This window comes from Geotrypetes seraphini, chromosome 14 (genome assembly GCF_902459505.1).
Source record: "Geotrypetes seraphini chromosome 14, aGeoSer1.1, whole genome shotgun sequence".
NCBI classification, from domain to species: domain Eukaryota; kingdom Metazoa; phylum Chordata; class Amphibia; order Gymnophiona; family Dermophiidae; genus Geotrypetes; species Geotrypetes seraphini.
The window spans coordinates 1,971,448-1,993,585 of record NC_047097.1 but is presented as its reverse complement, the minus strand read 5'-3'; the positions used below and the strand labels follow the sequence as shown (position 1 = coordinate 1,993,585).

Genomic DNA, 22,138 nt, shown 5'->3' with positions numbered 1-22,138 from the left:
ATGGATCTGCCGTTTACACCCTGAGGATCCTGAAGGACTGAATCAAAAGATTGAGTGGCAACTATTTTTTTTAGTTTCACACAACTTTATGGACTGTTTTGTTACACAGAGGTTCTCCATTTCAGGCCATGAAAGAGAGGCATGGTTTTGATTTTCAGCTGTGAACGTTTGTGATGGTGTGACGTCAGACCCATTTAAGAACAGCAGTTTCACCTGGGGTGGTCTCTGTCTGAGCAAGCGTGTGAATCAGTACGCTGCTATAAGCTGCAACACCATTGTTTAGTCTTTTTGCACTCACATTGGATCTCTGCTAACTTATTTGTTGATCTTTTTCCAGATGCTGTCCGGAGCCCTGACGCAGCTTGTCTAGCGAAACGGCAGCTAGCCTAACTTCCGTCGGCTAGGACTGGCAGAGACAAAACACATTTTCAATACCATTGAACATTCTACCTACAAGCTAAGTATTTTTGACTTTTCTGACACCATTTTGAAACACTTACTGTGTCTGCTGTAGGAAGGAAGGGGGTCAAGAGCCGGTGAAGATCTTTTCCCTTTCTAGTGCAGTAATTGACATTATTACACACGGGGTTCTGAGGCTCTCCCCTCATTCAGATGTGATGTGCATGAAACTTTCAATGAAATTGTGGCATAAGTAAATCATTGCTTGAATATAAGTGAGAAAGTTATAGGAGTAGGATTAAGTGACTTGCCCAAGGTCACAAGGAGCAGCGTGGATTTGAACCCACAACCCCAGGGTGCTGAGGCTGTAGCTTTAACCACTGCGCCACACTTTCCCCTATAGAGGTAACAGAAAAACTAACTAAAAATGTAATTTGAAAATGATTACTATACAGGTCCTGGACCTGATGGGCCGCCACTTGAGCGGACTGCTGGGCATGATGGACCTCTGATCTGACCCAGCAGAGGCACTGCTTATGTTCTTATTCCTTGAAATAATTTTTTGTAAGGTTGACTTTTTTTTCTACTTTGCTCTTCCTGCTGCTCTGTATGTAAGATCAGTTGGATACCTCTCCCAAGGCATGTGTGATGAATAAACTCAGCTTGAGCGGCTGAAGAATGATCCAAGGGATTAGTTTTGCACATAGGAGGGGCTGTGCCTTTTATTGAAAAAGTAAGCAAAAGCATTAAAAAATCAACTGTCTTTGGAGGCAAACAGAAAAGAACATCTAAAAATAAGTTCAAAACAGAAAGAACACCATGGCAATCAGGCAGGCTGTCCTTTCTTTCATAGATAGCAGGCTCTAATTATATTTACATTATGTTAAGTCATAACATGAATGAACATTATGAACCCATATCCACTTCATAATTCTTGAAAATGCATTATGGTATCTCAAACTGCCATGCTCTTTTCCCCTTTTCACCACTGATATCCGAAAAGAATTTCCGATCTGAGGAAGAATGGGTTATCTTTGAAAACGAATCATAAACTTAGGTTAAGCTAGTCCAATAAAAAAAGGTATTATATTTTTTCCTTTATGATTTGGTTTTATTTCTACATATTACCTTGAAGAGTGGACTAACAGGGCTACCACACCTTTTCACTCATGCTAACAACTGCTAGCAAATTAGAATGATTTGTGTCCCTACATATCTTTTATGTGACATCATGGAATCAGTTATTAGAGAAAGTCAACAGAGAACATGGAGCTGGTTTCCCAGCACCTAATGAGCCAGGAACGCTCTGTGAAGTTATTTCTAGACACTCTATTGCTCTGCAGATCCCAAGAACGGGGAATCCGGAATTTTCTCACAGCCATACTGTACTACAGTAAAGGGAAAAGCAAAGAGCCGAATATTTTTGTTTCTTTAATGTACAAAAGTGGTTTAAAAAAAGTGATGTGATGGAGAAGGAAATATTTATGCATCCGTACCTGGTCCCAGAGTTTCCACGGTACATTTATCAAAGGGGCGGAGCAAGAGAGAGCGCAGCTTCTGATTGGCTGGAAAAGAACCGACCAATGTATAAAGGTGAGGAATAGGTGCAGCTCGCAAAGGTAGCGGTGGCGGCTAAGACAGACCCCCCCCTCCCCCCTCGAGTGTGGACACGGGGGAAAGAACGACGTTGATGACGAAATAAAGTTCATTAAACGCCAGCGTTAACCATAAGGAAAAGTTAACATTGCAGCTACACGGGTGACAGGTTTTGGATGGGGCGCGATTGTTGCTGAAGACAACCTTCCCGATGTGGTTCCTGGACAAGTTACGGGAGACGGCGACAGAGCGACTCTCCCCGGGCAAATGCAAGAAAGGCGCGGCGTTCCCCAACGTGCTGACGCCCGACCGGATCCCCGACTTCTTCATCCCCCCGAAACTGACGGCCCCTCGGTGCCGCCCCGCCCCCGGCCTCCCAGAAGCCGCCTCGGGGCCCTTCGCGGAGCTGCACGTCATCCGGGTGGACAGTGCCGAGGATGCCCCCGCGGACCTGACCTGCAGCGACCCTCAATCGCAGGCCGCGCTGTCCCTGCCTCACCTGCTCAAAGCCCCCACCTCCTACGGCTTTTGTACTTTGCTGGAAAGCCCCCACACCAGGAGAAAAGAGTCCCTCTTCCACGGCGCCCCCGTCAACTTACTGGCGAAACCCTCCGCGCCCCCGAGATCTAGATCCGGCACCTACTTCCCGCTCAGCGTCAGCCCTGCCAGGCTGGGCCCCAGGCGGGGGACGTGGGACAGCGACACGGCTTCGTCCGCCGAGTCGTCGCCCTTTGGCTCCCCTCTTCTGAGCAGGGTCCCCCCCCGCTCCGCTCCCTTCTTCTTCAAGGCTTCAGGCCAGGAGAAGTGGCCGCCTAGAGGCTTCCGAGCGGAGGCGAGGGACGACTCGTTGTCCACAGAAGAGGGCAGCTCGGCCGAGAGCAGCCCCTACGCCGCCCGGAGGGCCTCGGAGGAAAGCTGCGGCTCCCCGATCTTCACCCTGGACCAAAGATCGACCGGGAACAACACGGTGTACTTGGACCGAGGAGGGCTTTTGAGAATGGCCGCCAAGCACTGTGGCCAGAACCAGAGGCTGAAAGTGCGCTTGATAAGTGCCGAAGGGCTGTATGACAAGTCCGTGGCCCCCTCGAGCATCAGCTGCTGCGTCAGCCTCTCCCTCCTGCCGGGGAGGCGGCAGAAACAGAGCAGTACAATTATCCGAAAGAGCAGGAACCCGGTTTTCAATGAGGACTTTTTCTTCGACGGCGTTGCTGCGGACCATCTCTGCACCACTTCCCTAAAGATCAAAGCTATGAACAAAGTGTCCAGCGTGAAGAGAGATCAAGTGTTGGGTGAAAGAGAACTTGGCTTAGTGTCTGTTTTAGCATTGTGACAGCACAAAGAAACGGATTTTGATGTGCACATGACGGCGCATAAAGGCCAAATGGCCCGTCTGCAGCATCCACTGTCTCCGGGAAGGGGTAAAACGCGGATCTAAAACTCAAAATCTGAGGTCCGTGCATTGACAAGCCCGCCTTTTAGCTTCCACCGCTTTCTCTGCAGCTCAGTCCCCCCGGCTCTGCCTTCCCTAATGGCTAAGGAGGGAGGAGGTGCACCCTGGCTTTTGCTAATTAGCCCGATCGTCCCTTCCTCCAGATCTCTCCCTCCGCACTGATTCTGAGAGCCCCCCCGCGATATGACACTGGATGGCAAATAGCTGGGTTGGGGGGGGGGGGGTGATTTAAACGTGTGCATAGGTCTGCAGTGCATCTGACCTGGCGGACCTCACGGATCTGAACTGCACATCCTTAAAAATCTGAGGTCCGCGCCACCTCTGACATTTTAGTTGCTGATGGATCCTAATGCTTTTCCCTCCCTAAAAGTGGCACAGACCTCAGGGCATAAGTTTTGCCGTTAATCTCAGCAAAGGGAGGGAAAAGCATTAGGATCCGTCAGCAACTAAAATGTCATAGAGTTAGAAACTACAAGTGGCACGGACTTCAGATTTTTAAGGACGTGTGGTTTTAGATCCGCGAGGTCCGTGAGGTCTGTATTTTACCCCTTCCCACTATCTCCTCCTCTCCCTATTTATTGGCTAAGGCTCTTAACATTTGCATCTCCTCTTCCTATAGGCTAAGGGCTCTTTGCACCTGCATTGTTAGGTTATAGAGCTGCCCATCTGCAGTAACCATTATCTCTTTCTCTGAGAGATCCCACGTGCCTATCCCAGGCCCTCTTGAATTCAGACAGTCTCTGTTTCCACCACCTCTTCTCGGAGACTGTTCCATACATATACCACCCTTTCCGTAAAAAAGTATTTCCTCAGATCACTATCACCTCTTAACTTCATCCTATGCCCTCTCATTGCAGAGTTTCCTTTCAAATGAAAGAGACTCGACTCATGCACATTTATATTACATAGGTATTTAAACGTCTCTATCATATCTCCCTTCTGCCTTTCCTCCAAAATATACAGATTGAGATCTTTAAGTCTGTCCCCATACGCCTTATGAGGAAGACCACATACCATTTTAGTAGCTTTCCTCTACAGGTATTTGTACTTATTTTGAGTAAATTGTTAACGATCCAAAACTGGAATTCTAAATTCCACAATACCTACCTACACAAAGCATCAGATTTAGAATATGTGTTTGTAGAAACATGGGACTAGATTTATCAAATGAGTATTTTCTGACTCTTGCTAAATTCCCATAAATAAATAAAGATGTATAATATATGAATCACATTTGAGAGCTGATATGCATTATTTTGATACCAATATAAAGACATAATTTGCTTTGATTAAAAAGAAAACATCAGAAGTCATTTTAGTATTTGCACATAATAATGGCACTACACTATAAGGAGCAATTTAGAAAATAGATAATTACATGCACAATTTTGAAGGGCTGGTTCTGGCAAAACACACACTTTACCAACTTGTGTGTGTTAACTATCTGCTTTCTTGAACCTGGTTTCTCAGAGATATAGCCAAGGAGGGGCTTGGGGACCTGATCTCTTCCTCCTCCCCCAAATCTGTGGCTGGTGATCCATGGCTGACAGGGGTCCTCATGCTTTACTAATGGAAATGCTCCTCTGCAACCACCACTGCCACAGCACTATACTTCCTCTGGCTGTGCATGCTGTTTTCACTAAGCTGAGCATGTACAGTGGGTGGAGCTTTCCTGCACGTGCCCAGTTTTGTGGAAACTAAGGCCCTCTTTTACAAAGGCGCGCTAAGCGTTTTAGCGCAGATTTAGTGTGCGCTAAATCAACGTGTGTGCTAACCGCTGTGTCCAGAGGATAACATGCCCATGTTAGCGTTTGCACTAATATTTAGTGCACGCTAAAAAAGCTTAGCGCATCTTTGTAAAAGAAGGGGTAAGTATACCCTGGGGAGGGGGGAGGCCTGAGATGAAGGTGGCAGCATTCACAGGCAGAAGCAGTGCTTCTGCTAGCAGAGCTAACGAACCTCACCAGCTCACGGATGTGGGGGGACAAATAGCATCAGCAGGGTGAGACAAAATTTTGTGCTCCCCCCATTTTGTATTCTGTCACCCCTGAAATCTGAGGTCTGCCTATGTGCCTGGGTGTGATTGATGGGGGGGGGGGAGGGGGGAATTCTGTGCACATCTGTGATGATCAAAACCACCTGAAAAGGTGTGAGTTTTGTAACTCAGCTCTTTGATTGGCTCAGCACTTGCATCCATAGCTTGCAAAATGCATTGCTTGTGAGTACCAAAGACCTGAATGCTGCAACTTTCTTTGACCATGTATTTTTGTGAAATGCAAAATAGATGCATTTTCATCAGTTTTTATAGTTATTTTACAGAATGTTCCACATTACCTTACTCTCTTTTGGAATCAAGTTAGCTGGTAGCATCATACAGGCAAGAATACATTGCATGCTCTCAGACTTGGACAAGATAAGTGCAAATCCTTTCCAAAAATGAGATGATATGGACCTAAGAATACACTGTAGAAATTCTCTACCACAGTGGTTCCCAATGTGTGGCCTTCAAATAGTTGGCTAAAATGCTCTTTAAATCCTGTAAAATGCATTAATTTCAATCTTGCCCATTTCACATAGTAACCACAAACAATCTCTTAAGTGTGTTACTCAGGTGTCTCATTTATGGAATTTGCTACTGTTGACAATTCAAAATAAAATATGATTTTAAAAATATATTTTTGAAGTGTTTTAGAATCAATATTGGTATTCATTTTTTATGTTTAATACCCAGTCTGAACAAGCAGATCAAGGTAGTTTATAAAATTAGTAGTATGTGTAAGCTTAAAATCTTTTGGTGGTCCTCAGAGCTTTCTTGTATTCACACTGTGGCCCCTTTACATGAAAAAGGCCGGAGACCAGTAGAATTAAAGTAGGCAGGCTGCACCCATCTGTACACCTAGCTAGCACCCAGGTGCCTTTAGTGATAAGCACGAAGACAGATATGGGAAACAAAGACCACAGATTTATTAATGCAGTCATGAAGAACAACCTAGAAAGCTCTGAGCCTGAAGTACAATATTCTTGTATAATTCTCCCCATCTTGTCCTGCCAACTAGAGTGCATCCTGTGACCTCAACCACTGCCCATCATATCTCCTTCCAACCTCTAGCACAAAATTCCGTACTCTATTTCTGCATGCTCACAGACGGCCTTTTCCCAACTGACCTCAGCGAAATCATCATCACCCCAATCCAAAAGGACCAACAGACCAACCATCCAACTACAGACCCATTGCCTCCATACCTCTAACAGAAGGATTAGTAGCCAAACTCCTCAGCAACTATCTAGAAGACCATAACATACTTCACCCCACGCAATCTGGCTTCAGAACCAACTTCTCAGAGACATTACTAGGCTCCCTTATTGACACAGCCAGACAACACCTCAGCACAGGAAAAAAATGCTTCTCATACAACTGGACCTGACCGCAGCATTTGACCTGGTAGACCATAACATCCTTCTACCAAATTTTGGACATAATAGGTATCTCAGATAAATTATACTCTTGGTTTGAAGGCTTCCTAAAATCTATTTCATGCAGAGTAAAATCAGATAAAAGTAAAATCTGAACCTTGGTCCAACCCCTGCGGCGTCCCACAAGGATCCTCACTATCCCCTACTGTCTTCAACCTATACGCTGCCTCTCTCGGGACATACCTGGATAATCTAGGCATAACCACCTATAGTTATGCAGGTGACATTACCATTCTCATACCTTTTGATCAACCAAAGACCGCCATGACAAACACACTACACCGAACACTACAAACGATAGCGACCTGGATGAAAGATCACAAACTGAAACTCAATCCAGACAAAACTAAATTAATCCTCCTTGAAAATGACAAAGTCCCAACCATAACCAATATAGAAATCAACTTAATCAACTACCCCATTCAAAACCACCCTAAAACTACTAGGAATGAATATAGACAGATGCTGCATCATGCAACCGCAAATAAATAAAACAATACAGAAATCTTTCACAGTTATGAGAAACCTAAGGCAAGTCCGAAAATTCTTCGAAAGAACACAATTCCAGCTCATAGTACAATCCCTAATCCTAGGTCTACTAGATTACTGCAACATCCTCTACCTCCCCTGCCCTGCTACAATGACTAAACAACTACAAACAATCCAGAATACAGCTCTGAGACTTGTCTACTCATTGAGGAAACAAGACCATATTACAGAAGCATACATCAACTCACACTGGCTACCAATCCAAGAAAGAATACTATTTAAATTCTTAATCCTTAAATGGAGACAGCCCAACCTACCTGAACAACCACCTTATCCAAACTACCTCAACCAGACATAGAAAAACACCCCCCCCCATTCACACCCCCCCAATCAAAGAAGTTAAATGGGGAAAACTATACGATGGCCTCCTAGCCACTCAAGCAGCAAAACTAGATAACCAGATCTCCAATCTACTGATAACTACCCCAGACTACAAGATGTTCAGAAAAGAAATAAAAACTATACTCTTCAAGAAATTCCTGAAACAGTCCTAACATCACATATACCTTCCTTCCTTCTTCACGCCACACAGATACTACCTGATCTATTCTTTACCTTTTCTAGAAATGACCGTTGTAACCCACCGTTTATAACTCTTTTGTAATTCGCCTTGAACCGCAAGGTAATGACGGAATAGAAATCTCTAATGTAATGTAATTAAGCCATGCAGTAGCCTGCCATGTCACCCTCTTCAGCTAGGCCACAGTGTCAGTCCATTTTGACCTTGACCCAGTTTATCAGCCCACCTGCCTTGGGGTCCAGCTCACACAGGTGATCGGTGCTACCCACAGAGGAGGTGGCTAATAACTTCCATCATGAAACTCCATGATGAGGCCAAGAAGCGCAATAATAGGGAACATTGCCAAATCAGGGTCATCACAGACAGGACCTTTGGATTGCTCGAGACAAGATTCATGTGCACTGACAGATCAGGAGGTTCTACACTTCAAACCATAAATAGTCTGCCAAATATTCATGGCCTACTGCATCCTATCTAACCTGGTGCTAATGCCCAGAGTACCATAAGCTGAGGGCCTGGAGCCACAGGATGAGGATACAGAGAAAGAGCAGACACTACCAGTAGCAGGGCATATATACGCACACCAGCAGGGTAATTTAGCAAGGAATGAACTCATATCACACTCTATATTTGAACAAGTTAGCAATGTATACAAAAGGTCCCACCATTAACCATGTTGGGGCTGTCATGTGTCCTCTCTGTAAATGACTTTTCCCCCGATGCATGCCTTCTCAACCCTTCCCATTTGTAGATGCTGGCCATCTTCTCCCCCTTTTCTACATTTTTACGGGGGGGGGGGGAGTCGCAACAAAAGAGATATGTCTGTTTTACATGGTGCATACAAGTATAGTCCCACTCTTGTATAATATGTCCCATTTTATGCACATTTTCACACCCATGGCAATATTCATACATCCACGAACTATCTAAAATGCTGATGATTATCTTCCACAGAGAAGCTTCAGAATTTGCTGCCAGTGTAGTCCTACCAATCAGACCTTTATCCCAAGTTTTAATTTCACTAGGAAACCAGCAAACCATTAAAATGAAAAGCACAAAAGCAGGTCTCTTATCATATCTGAGAATGTTTCATTCTCTTGTTTCCAGGGTTATCATTATGGCTTCCAATTGAGTTACAAAAAAAAAAAAAAAAAATTGCTTCATATCTGAGAAATTTCATTCTCTTATTTCCAGGGTTATCATTATGGCTTCCAACTGTGATACAATAAACACGGCTTCATATCTGAGAATTATGTCTTCTTTTCTATCTAGAGTTATCATTATGGCCTTCAATTGTGATGCAACAAACAGTGCTACAGATGATACCCAGATTGTAAATGGATTCTATTACTTGGGGTTCCCCGCCCCCGCCCCCCCCCCCCCCACACACACACATAAAATAGGCATGAGAGGGTCTTTTTAACTCTCTCTTATTGAGTCTATCCCAGGTCCCTATCATTTTGACTCCTCTCTAGGGCAGTTCTTTGTCAGGAATTTATTTCATCTTATTTGTGAAATTCTTTTCCTACTTCCCTTATCTCCTTTCTCACTTTCTCTCCTTTTTCCATGCCTCTCTCACTTTCACTCTATCTATTTCTCTTTGCAGCAGTTTCTAGCTCAAAGTGAGCATTCACTGAATTTGGCCTTTTCATATTTGCATATGGAGAATTGTTGGTCTAATAATAACAGGATGGTGTGATTGCTTGCAGCTTTTTCTATTTAATTCTGCGTGATACAATGATAAGGTCAAAAGCCATTATTCAGCTTATAAACAGAACATAAACATTTTAGGGACTGATATTTAGCCCACAGCCAGTGGCGTAGTGAGGGTAAGAGGTGCCCGGGGTGGTGGTGCCCCTCCCCTCTTCTCCGTCCCTCCCCCCCACCTCCTCACACTCCTTCCCCATCACCTCCTGTCACTACAACATCACTTCCTTTCCCCCTACCTCTGTATCGTTCGTAGCGTGAGCAGCAACCCCCCCAGCTGCTGTTCCACAAGTGTCGGCTTGTCCTCTGTTATCACTCCCTAGGTGGAGGTCCAGGAAGTGATGTCAGAGGAAGAGCTGATGCTGGCACAACCGCAGCTGGAGCTGGCACAACCAAAGCTGCCTGCCCCACGAACGTTACAGAGGTACAGGGGAAAGGAAGTGGCACATATGTGCGGGGGTGGGGGCAGAGAGGAAGATGGGTGCTTGCACCTTCACCAATATGGTGCCTGGGGCCCCTCTTTACTATGCCACTGTCCATGGTGGTAAATGGTTTTTAAGCTGCTTATGGCCATAGGCTGAATTAGGCCTGGATATTCAATGCTGGGCTATGTCTGGACAGTGTTGAATACCAGGCATGTGCTATCACCTGGATGTTAACTGGGCACCAGTCAATATTCTGACCAGTGCCCGAGAAGCTCAGCAGATAAAGTTAGGACAGACGCTTTTCTAAGGTTTCTAACTGGTTCCAAATTTGCAGGACAAGGTCAATCCAATCCTAGGTTTACCCTGTTGCATGAAGAGGCTTGTAGTAGAGAATGACATGGGGAAAAACTCTGTCCCTGTCACTGCCCCGTCACCGGACCACTGTCTCCTTCACTGCCCCGTTCCCGCCGTCTCTTTCACCGCCCCGTCCCCGAACCCGCCGTCCCTTTCACCGCCCCGTCCCTCCATCGCCATCAGCGCCCCGTCCTCGTCCCCGCAGCATCCACCCTTCCCTCTCGCCACTTCAACGCATTTAGCGGCCCGAGAACCTCCCTCCCTCCCCCTTACCTTCGCGGCGTAAAGAAACTTAAGGGAGGGAAGGTATGCAGTCACCGATTGCGCACGCGGCTCCTTCCCTCTGGCAAAATCTATCTCCCTCCCTTCCCCTTATCTCTGTGACGGTTTAGAAAATAAACTGATGCTGGCGAAGCCTGCCTGTGCCATGTATGTGTGGGCGGAAGTTTCTCCTCTGATGCACAAGAAGGCTTCGCCGGCTTCAGTTTATTTTCTAAAGCACCGCAAAGGTAAGGGGGAGGGAGGGAGATAGATTTCGCCGGAGGTAGGGAGGGGGGCCGCATGCGATTGGTGACTGTGCGCCTTCCCTTCCTTAACTGCGGAGACAAGACCATTCACCACTCCACAGGGCGGTGGATGGCCTTATCCCCGTGCCCGCAGTGAGCACTTTTTTCCCTCCACCGCGGGTAACTACCACGATGTCATTCTTGTAGTTCTGATTTCTCTATTGCATTCCCTACGAAAAGCAAGACTATAAGTCTCAGAATGCACTGGGATAAGCCTAGGACTGGATCAACTCTGTCCTAGGGATCTGGATCAAGTTGACAACCTTATCTTGTGCTGTCCTAACCTTATCTACTTGCTTAGCCGGTTAGTGGACTGAATATCCTTCTCTTGCTTTCCGCTGGGGACAACCTGCAATACCACAACCTTATTTCTATTCCTCTTTTCCTCCCCTCCTTCCTCTCCCATCACACCTTCAGTTTATGCAATGGTAGTTCCTCCTCCATAGCCTTCCTGCTATCGATTGGCGTACCTCAAGGCTCTTTCCTGGGACCACTCCTTTTCTCAATCTACACTTGCTCACTTGGAGTGCTGATCTCCTCCCATGGCTTCCAGTATCACCACTATGCAGACAACTCCCAGATCTACCTCTCTGTGCCAAATATCTCTACTGAAACACAGACTAGAGCCTGTCTGACATTGCCACCTGGATGTCTCACTGCCATCTAAAATTGAATATGGCTAAAACAGAGTTGCTCATCTTCCCGCCTAAACCCACCTCTCCGCTTCCCTCCTTCTCTGTGGACAACACTCTTACTGACCTACAAATGCTCTCACTCAGCTGCCCCTCACTATCTCCACTATCTGCACTTATCTCCCCCCCCCACTCCCACTCCCCCCAACTCCCCACTCCCTCCCCCCCACTGGTAAGTCCCTCCTATCTGTGCCCTTCTCTTCAACTGCCAATTCCAGACACCGTCCCTTCTGGAACAAGATGCCCGAATCCCTATGGCAGGCTCCATCTCTGGCAGTGTTCAAGGCCCATTTACACCTCTTTGAAAGTGCTTTCGACTCCTAACTCCTCTCACCTTGGATTCTGCATCCCTTACCCTCTATGTCATGTCTGTCTGTCCAAGTTAGATTGTAAGCTCTTCTGAGCAGGGACCAAAAAGGTCCAAAAAGGTAACACAAAGGGAACTTAGATGTATGTATACAAATGCTAGAAGTCTAGGAAACAAAATGGGAGAACTAGAGACGATAGCAAGACATGAGAACATGGATATCATTGGCATAACAGAAACATGGTGGAATGAAGAAAACAAATGGGACACAGTACTACAGGGATACAAACTATATAGAAGGGATCGAGAAGGGCAGAAAGGTGGAGGTATTGCCCTATATGTTAAGGAAGGAATAGATTCTGTTGGAATGATTACAACAGACAGGAAAGAGAAGCTGGAGTCCCTCTGGATCAAAATTCCTGGTCACAATGGTGCAGATACAAAAATTGGCCTTTACTATCGTCCCCCAAGACAGGCGGAGGTCACTGACTCAGAAATGATGGAGGAAATCAAACAAGTATGCAAGACAGGCAATGTAGTTATATTGGGAGACTTCAATTTCCCAGGAATAGACTGGAAACTAGGAGCCTCCAACTGCGGCAAGGAGGCCAAGTTCCTGGAGGTGCTAGGGGATTGCTTCCTGGAGCAAATGGTAAAAGAGCCGACAAGAGGAGACACCACCTTGGACTTGGTCCTAAATGGTCTCACCGGACCGATAACAGAAGTAGAAGTCATGGTTCCACTGGGAACGAGTGATCACAATGTAATCAACTTTAAACTTGACATCGGGAAAGGGAAACATACCAAAACCTTAACCACCACCTTAAACTTTAAAAAGGGTAAATACGATTGCATGAGAGCCATGGTAACAAAACGACTCGAGAAGATGGTGGACAAACTTGAAACAGTCAATCAGGCATGGTGCCTATTGAAAAATACTATTGCAGAAGCACAAGATCTCTACATTCCGAGGATTTCCAAAGATCGGAGAACTAAAGGCAAAGGAGAACCGGCATGGCTTACCATACAGGTGAAGGAAGCCATAAAAGAAAAGAAGGACTCTTTCAAAAAATGGAAATGCACGAAGACAACCGAAGCCTGGAACAAACATAAAGATAAACAGAAGAAATGTCACAAGGCGGTGAGGGATGCAAAACAGGACTATGAGGAAAAAATAGCCCGGGAGGCTAAAAACTTCAAGCCCTTCTTTAGATACGTGAAAGGGAAAAAACCTGCAAAAGAGGCAGTGGGACCCCTGGACGACAAGGGAAGAAAAGGGTACATCAAGGAAGATAAACAAATCGCAGACAAACTAAATTCCTTCTTTGCGTCCGTCTTTACGAAGGAGGACACCTCAACAATACCTGAAGCGGAGAAATTGTTTACAGGAGAAATAGAGGACAGCCTCACCACAGTTGAAGTGAACTTAGATCAGATATACTACCAGATCGACAAACTTAAAAGTGACAAATCCCCTGGACCGGATGAAATTCACCCGAGAGTCTTGAAGGAATTGAAGGTTGAAATCGGAGAGTTATTGCAAAAACTTGCAAACCTGTCAATCAGAACTGGTCAGATACCAGACGACTGGAGGAAAGCGAACATCACGCCAATCTTCAAAAAAGGATCGAGAGGAGAACCGGGCAACTATAGACCTGTGAGTCTTACGTCTGTCCCCGGCAAGATGATTGAATCACTGATCAAGGATAGCATAGTTCAGCACTTGGACACACACGACTTGATGAAACCCAGTCAACATGGATTCAGGAAAGGGAAATCGTGTTTGACGAATTTACTCCAATTCTTTGAGACCGTGAACAAGCAAATTGATAGTGGAAAGCCGGTGGACATAATATACTTGGACTTCCAGAAAGCATTTGACAAAGTTCCACATGAAAGACTTCTCAGGAAACTACAAAGCCATGGCATAGAGGGAGATATACAAAGATGGATAGGCAAATGGCTGGAAAATAGGAAGCAGAGAGTGGGCATAAATGGGAAGTTCTCCGACTGGGAGAGAGTGACTAGTGGTGTGCCCCAGGGCTCGGTACTTGGGCCGATCCTTTTTAATATTTATATCAATGACCTGGAAAACGGAACATCCAGTGAGATCATCAAGTTTGCAGACGACACAAAACTCTGCCGGGCAATCAGATCGCAGGAGGACAGTGAGGAACTCCAGAGCGATTTGTGTCGGTTACAAAAATGGGCGGAGAAATGGCAGATGAAGTTCAACGTGGAGAAATGCAAGGTAATGCATTTAGGCAGTAAAAATAAGGAATACGAGTACAGAATGTCAGGTGCAACTCTGGGGAAAAGTGAACAAGAAAGAGATCTGGGTGTACTGATAGATAGGACCCTGAAGCCGTCGGCACAATGCGTGGCAGCGGCAAATAAGGCAAATAGAATGTTGGGCATGATAAAGAAAGGAATCTCGAGTAGATCGGAGAAAGTTATAATGCCGCTTTATAGGGCAATGGTCAGACCCCACTTGGAATACTGCGTCCAACATTGGTCTCCCTACCTAAAGAAGGATATAAAACTGCTGGAGAGGGTGCAGAGACGAGCAACTAAACTAGTGAAGGGTATGGAGAAACTGGAATATGAGGATCGACTTAAAACACTGGGATTGTTCTCCCTTGAGAAAAGGAGACTGCGTGGGGATATGATCGAGACCTTCAAAATACTGAAAGGAATTGACAAAATAGAGCAGAGAAGATTATTTACAATGTCCAATTTGACACGGACAAGAGGACATGAAATGAAGCTAAGGGGGGGCAAGTTCAGGACTAATATCAGGAAGTTCTGCTTCACACAGAGAGTGGTTGACATCTGGAATACTCTCCCAGGGGAGATTATTGCAGAATCGACAGTCCTAGGCTTCAAGGGCAAACTAGATGCATATCTCCTTGAGAGAGGCATATAGAGATATGGTTGGCTATAGGGTAAGCCAGGTGTATACCTGGCAGGGCCTCCGCATGTGCGGATCACCGGACTAGATGGACCGAAGGTCTGATCCGGAGATGGCGCTTCTTATGTTCTTATGTTCTTATCTAAATGTCAAAATTTACAGCGCTGCGTACGCCTTTCAGTGCTATATAAGTGATAAGTAGTAGTTAACTGGTTAACTTATAGCTCAACTCAAGCTCCGTCCCTTCCAGACTGCCCCAGCACTAACCAGATAATGCCAAGGTGGTCACAGGCAATATTAAGCATTATTATCTGTTTACGTGCCACTGAACATTTGTGGTTGGCCAGCTCATTAGGGTTTAACTAGGCAGAAGCCTGTCCTGCTTGGTTAAATGCTTTGAAATATCAGGTCCTAAGATATACTCTTTGTAATCATTATCTACTTGCAGACAAAGCCTTCATATCTGGTTCACAAATACAGTATAAGTACAAAAGTTCAGTCAAAACTGTTAGATCTGTAATTCTATATCTCCATTATTCTAATTTGTATATGCAGTCACCATTTGTTAGCAAAGGCCAAGAATCACCAATTTAATTAGTGCTGAGCAAGACAGACGGAATCAGGGCTGGCTCAAGGGACTATGGTGCCCTTGGCCAACTTTTCATTGCTTCTTCCACTCCAAGGACATTCTGGTATTTCTCCCTCCCCTCTCCACCATCTATGATCTAGTATCTCCCCCTCCTCCTAGTGGTCAAGATGAGACACTGGCTCAAGGTGCAGGTAATAAAAGGCACTAAAATCTCAGTCCAGCCTCTGTGCCTCTAGGAGTCTAAAGGTAAACCAAACTGGAATTTTAGTATCCTTTATCACTGGTGCCTGGACCACTGCCTCACTTGGTCTATAGGCTGAGCTGGCCCTACACTGGAGGTTATTGTTTCTTAAATAAAATCACAATAACTAAACTGTATATAAATCAGAAACTTAAACTAGCATTTAAACAGTATGGACTCCTGTGTTAAGTCCATTGCAACATCCAAAAAAGTGGAGGGAAAAAAAAACGAGACCAGAATAAATGCACCCACATAATTCAGCAAAAACAAATCATGCAGCATGGGGGCTTATAATCAAAGTCACAGGTCTCTAAAAAAAAACAAAAACACAACCTCCACCACAGACAGTATATAGATCTAATTTGTTCATATGTGTTGCCACATTTTTCTTAAACACAGGAATACATAGGACTAAATTAATCCAGCACTAACAGCAGTTCAACACAAGAAGGATAAAAAGAAACAAACAACCACCCAGCAAACAAAACCAAAGTTCAACAGCCACAATCGATCTAAAGTATCTGGGGCAATGGAGGATCGAGTGACTTGCTCAGTGTCACAAGGAACAGCATGGTGTTTGAGCCCACAGTCTCAGGGTACAAAGGCTGTAGTTCTAACCCAGTGGTCTCAAACTCATGGCCCGGGGGCCATATGCGGCCCGCCAGGTCCTATTTTGAGGCCCTCGGTATGTTTATCATAATCACAAAAGTAAACTAAAACAGTTTCTTGATCATATGTCTCTTTAGCTATAAATGACAATGTTATTATTAAGACTTAGCCAAAAGGAAAGATTTATAAACTAGAAAGAGTTTTACATCATGCAAAATTGTTATTTCTTTAATAAGACATGAACTATTTTTTCTGAGGCCCTCCAAGTACCGACAAAGCCAAAATGTGGCCCTACAAAGGGTTTGAGTTGGAGACCACTGTTCTAACCTCTAGGCCACTCCTTCCTTCTGTGTTTGTCTTAACTACGGTAAATGCAGTGCTTCTCTTTGATATGACAAAGCAGAAAAAATGTAAAATTAAGGGTGCCTGAGGAGGTGATTATTATTGACTCTCCCCCAAAACATGCATCCAGGAAATCTGGAAAAACTAAAGGGGGGGCCTAGAGCTCCTAAATGGTTATGTTGGCCCTGTCCTATTCACTTAGAGAAACACTGGGAACAACATAGAAGGTATCCCAGGGCTACATATTTATGAAGAAGCAATAAATAAGTTTCTACGTGCAATGGACGGCTAAATTTTGTTTTCATGTAAGTCTGAACTGTGAGTTGCCCAGCAACTTCATTTCTGCCTGTTTAGACAGCAGAAGATCCAGCTCAGGCTGGCAGACCTGCTTGTTGATCCAGCCAGTAGCCTGCGCCTGTTGTTTGCCCAGATTAACAAATAGACTTGTATAAAGACTGGTGGACTCAATCCTTCCAAGAAGTCAGTGCTTTTATGAGGCTTAGCCTGTCTTCTTGTTAAGCTAGAAAATAACATATTACAAACCCATTGTTCCTCACGAGAGAAAAAAAAAAGCGTGACTTCTAAATCGGAACATTATCTTTCCCCTTATGGAAAATTAATTGAATTTTGGCCCTTTTGCATACCTTTGCAAATGTATAGTTTGTTTAGAAAGTGAATTTTTGTTTTGCCTGGCTTGCTTCCAGGCAGTGGCGTACCTAGGGTATGTGGCACCCGGGGCCCATCATTTTTTGACACCCCCCCCCCATGTAAAAAAATATTTTTTGTAATGACCATGAAACGGAATAAATGGTCAGAATAGAAACAGGCAGTGAAAATTTTCTTATATTCCAAACATAACATAACATAAATTATGTCTGAATTGTCATGACATCAGAAGTACATATGGAGTAGTTGCAGGTGATGCTTGGGACAGTTCTGATTGTGTTAGTTCGGTTTTATGTGTTTTTTGAATAGAAGGGTTTTTATTTCTTTTTGAAGGTTTTGCAGTCTGTGGTCGATGTCAATTGGTTGTAGAGTTGGGGGTCGAGTGTTGCAGCTCGAATGGCTAGGACGTTGTCGAACAGTTTTTTTCTTTTGACGTTTTTGGTTGGAGGGTGTGTGAATGGTGCGTGAGTTCTCCTATGTCTGTTTGAAGTGGATTGAATTATTTAGCTGAAGAAATTAGTTACCCCCCATTCCACACACATTAATTCTCTTCCATTTTTGTTCCCATTATAAAAAAACACTGATAAGTTCCCAGAAAAAAAATACATTAAAATAAGAAGTGAAAACAAAGGCCCCTACAGATGAGAACATAACATAAGAATAGCCTAACTGGGTCAGACCAATGGTCCATCATGCCCAGTAGCCCATTCTCATGGAAGCCAATCCAGGTCAATAGTACCTGGTCAAAACCCAAAGAGTAGCAACATTCCATGCTACCGATCCAGGGCAAGCAGACACTTCCCCCATGTCTTAATAACAGATTATGGACTTTTCCTCCAGGAATTTGTCCAAATCTTTCTTAAAACCAGCTACACTATCTGCTTTTACCATAACTTCTGGCCACTTCATTTTTAAGTTTAGATCTTTCCTTTCAAACAGAGACCTTGCTAGATGTCAAATACAGCACAAGGTAACTTCACATGGACTTAGCTATGCAGGAAATGTGAATCTCCTCATACACCCACCATATAGTGCAAAAATGTGCAAAGGTCTGTTTTTTTCTTTCGATCACTACATAGCCTAATGCCACACAAGCAGCGCTGTTACAAACATATTCTGTAAGTCAATGCTAAGGATAACAAAGTTTCCTTCCTTGGACCAGAAGGAGATACTGATAAACCACTGGAAGAGATCCCAAAACAACACCCAAAGACCCACTCAGTGTGTGAACCAGTTGAGTGGAGTGGACTAACTGGGGGGTAGAAATGGGCCCGGAGTTTGCTCAGCAGAATTTCCCAGACCACCTCTTCCTCTCAACACATTGACACGCTGCCACCACCACCACTAGGAACACCTCACAGGGTAGGCCAGCTATGCTATAAACTTTATAAAACACATTATTATATTTTCTTATAAAGCACATATTTTAACTGAACTCTCTGACATCCTCAGCCTTTCCATTCACAAAAATAGAAGGAAGAAAAGTTCCCATTTCCTGCTGTCTCATGTCCCCGGCCTATACAATAATTTTTTTCTGCAGACCCTTCAAAAGTCTGACCAAATCCTCGTTTCACTTGCATTATAAAGTACTGAGGATGCCATCTCTCCCCAATCCCAGGTCCTAAAGTCTAAGACAGTAGCGCAAACTAATGCTGCAAGATTCAGGAAAAAAAATTTCGATTCGATTCAGCCTATTGAATTGGTTTTTCAATTCGATTTTCCTGCCCAGTTGGGTGATTTTTTTCAAAACTCCTGGTGGGTTTTATAGCTTTTTCACCCCCTTTGGCTTCTCCTAACCACACTGGCGCTGTGGTGTAAATAAAATAAAGAAACAAAAAGGACTTTTCCTCTCTCTGTTAAATCCTAGCTCATGTTTGCAGTCCAACACCATCTCTGGCAGGGTACACATTTCAAATCTGACATATTGTAATCACAAAACAGAAAATAAAATTAATTTTTCTACCTTTTGTTGTCTGGTTATATTTCAAATCTTGTTGGTCCAAGGCTCTGGTTTTCTTCTGATAACTTGCTTGCCAGGGTCTCCTTCTTTCTTCATGCGGGAAGCATATCTGATGACCTATTATGATAAAGCTATAGATGGTTTATATTGTCTCACTATCAATAATAAATCATCAGCATACATATAAGGAATTACTCCACATGTCTTGATTAGATTTAATAAAGAATAGACCTACTGTACACATTAAATAAAATTGGGGATAAGGGGACCTCTGTCTTACCCCTTCTTTTACTAAGGTGCGCTAACACATCCATTATATTCTATGGATGCATTAGCGTTTAGCATGCGCTAATCGGTTAGCGCATCTTAGTAAAAGAGGGGGTTAGGCTTCTAAGGATAGAACTATTGGATTCACCTATTATTAAAAATGTACACTGCTGCAATAATCTTGCCAACCAAGCTAGTACCGTACCCTCTATTCCAGTGGGCTCAAACTCGCGGCCCACCAGGTACTATTTTGAAGCCCTCGGTATGTTTATCATAATCACAAAAGTAAAATAAAACAGTTTCTTGAGCATGTGTCTCTTTAGCTATAAATGGCAATATTATTACTAAGACTTAGCCAAAAGGAAAGATTTATAAACTATAAAGAGTTTTACCTCATGCAAAATTGTCATTTCTTTAATAAGACATTATTTTTTCTGAGGCTCTCCGAGTACCTACAAATACAAAATGTGGCCTTGTAAAGAGTTTGAGTCTGAAACCAATGGCCTATAGGAAGAGGAGATGCAAATGTTAAAAGCCTTCACCAATAGGGAGAGGAGGAGATAGTGGATGCTGCGGTTGGGCTATTTGGCCTTTATCTGCTATCAAGCTACTATGTTTCTATAACCATAAAGTCCTAGAAGGTTGATTGGGTGGTATAAGAAAATTTAAATAAACTTGAAACTACATATTCCACCAGCTGATTTGCCCTAACTGTTCAGTCAACTTGGTGTTCAATATAGGATGAGAAATAGGTCTGTAAACCTCTGGGCGTAATGGATCTGTATCCAGTTTTTTTCAATGCTGGATACGCTGCTGCCCTCTTCCACAATACTGGCAAAAAAAATTTCAGTCAGACTTTGGCGCCATTTTGTGAACTATCTGAAAACTGTTGACGGACTAGTGCAGTGAAAAATGTGTATTGCCTATGAATCCGGCCCTGAAGCAGCGGTTTAAAGTACATCTCTGCGAAACGCTGGCCGCGTTGGCATCTGTTGAGAGGCATTTCTGTGATCAAACATTAAGTTAAGTAATATTCTAGCCACTTTTTTCAGTTCAAACGGAGTTGTGCACACAATAAGAATGGAAACATAGAATATATCCGAAAAAATGATAAAAAGTATTTTAATATATTATGATTATGTTAACATATTTTATGGCACATTAAGTGAATAATACTGAAAAAATATATAAAAAAATTAATGGGTTTTTTGTGGCCGATGACTGGAGCAAGGAGCATAGCAACTACGCTGATCTTTTCAGTCTGTGACTGCATGTAGGCTCCATTTCTGAGGCTTTTTCCCGTATATATAAATAATTAGATTGAGATAGATAAATAATTAAGTTAGATAGTGAGTGCACTTCTTTGAATAAGTGGGAGTTATATATTCCTTGCATTATATTTTGATTATACACACCACTTGGGTTAGTTTAGTTAGTTTTAAGGTTGGCCAGGAGAAGTTACTGGCTAATTACATAGCTATATTTTCACATATACAGTAGGTCTAATGTATATGCAGATTTTATTTATTTCAGGCTTTACTCTTGGTGACTCCTCCTTGATTTCTATTTAGAATTAAACATTCAGTTTTGTAGAGCTGTGTTTGTGGAATCAGTTTCTGTTTAACATTTGTGAAATGACTATCTGACACTCTATAAGTTGGTAACAGCATGGATTTTAAACAAGCCTAAGTAAATTGCTTTTATGGTAACTGCAGATGGGGCTTTATGGCTAAGCTAAGGGTTTAATTATTTCATATTGTATTATTATACACTACAGTAGATATGTTTTGTTTTCTATTTTATTTATTCTGCAAATGATGTATTTTATATATATTATTTCTTGATTGGTGCATTTGTGGCATAGGAGTACAAGCAAGCAATGCATTTAATAAATGAGATAAAATTAATGTTCACTAGGTTCCTGCTACTAAATACCAAATTTGGAGCAATTGTCTCCATTTCCAATACTCATTGATAATAATAGCTATTATGCAATCAGAAGAAGATTGGACTTTGTGAACTTCTAGTCCTCTTTCAACTTACATCAGCTATGCATGTTTGTAAAGTCTGTCCTCCCAAGGAGGCTAAAATCAGATATTCAGTGGAGGGAGGGGGATAGAGTAGATGAACTTACTAATTTAATAGCAGCAATCACAGCTCTGCTACCATATCTTATCAAAAACCTCTTTCTTGAAAGACTAAAAATGGTGTTCTGTGTGTTTTTCCAAGGACCTGGAAAGAAGGAATTCAGATAGCATAATCTGTTCTGTTTCCAGTTACAAAATCTGACAGAAGATAAGGCCCATTAGGTCCATCCATTCAATCCAATGACATTGGGCTAGATTCACTTACCTCCTTTCCGTGGCCGATCCGTGCAGGCCTGACCAATTCACTCCACAAAAAATTAAAATGAGGGTGATCGGAGGAATGCCCCCCTCCGACCACATGTATCACTAGTGAGAGAACCTAACGCATGCACAGACCATCTGCTTTCCCTGCAGATGGTCTGCGCAT

The 22,138-nt window shown here is 43.5% G+C and overlaps 1 protein-coding gene across 2 annotated transcripts; it reads left to right on the top strand.

The window, feature by feature from the left end:
* The first annotated feature begins 1,525 nt into the window (after positions 1-1,525).
* Positions 1,526-3,660, top strand: LOC117348012 (C2 calcium-dependent domain-containing protein 4C-like). 2 transcript variants are annotated; one of them, XM_033919570.1, is made up of 2 exons: positions 1,526-2,633; positions 2,664-3,660. In XM_033919570.1, exons 1-2 carry the CDS (start codon positions 2,207-2,209, stop codon positions 3,323-3,325), a joined length of 1,089 nt encoding a protein of 362 aa, XP_033775461.1. In that variant the 5' UTR covers positions 1,526-2,206; the 3' UTR covers positions 3,326-3,660. The 2 variants fall into 2 exon arrangements, with proteins under 2 accessions (XP_033775461.1, XP_033775460.1); XM_033919569.1 differs by having other exon boundaries at positions 1,526-3,660.
* The last annotated feature ends 18,478 nt before the right edge of the window (positions 3,661-22,138 follow it).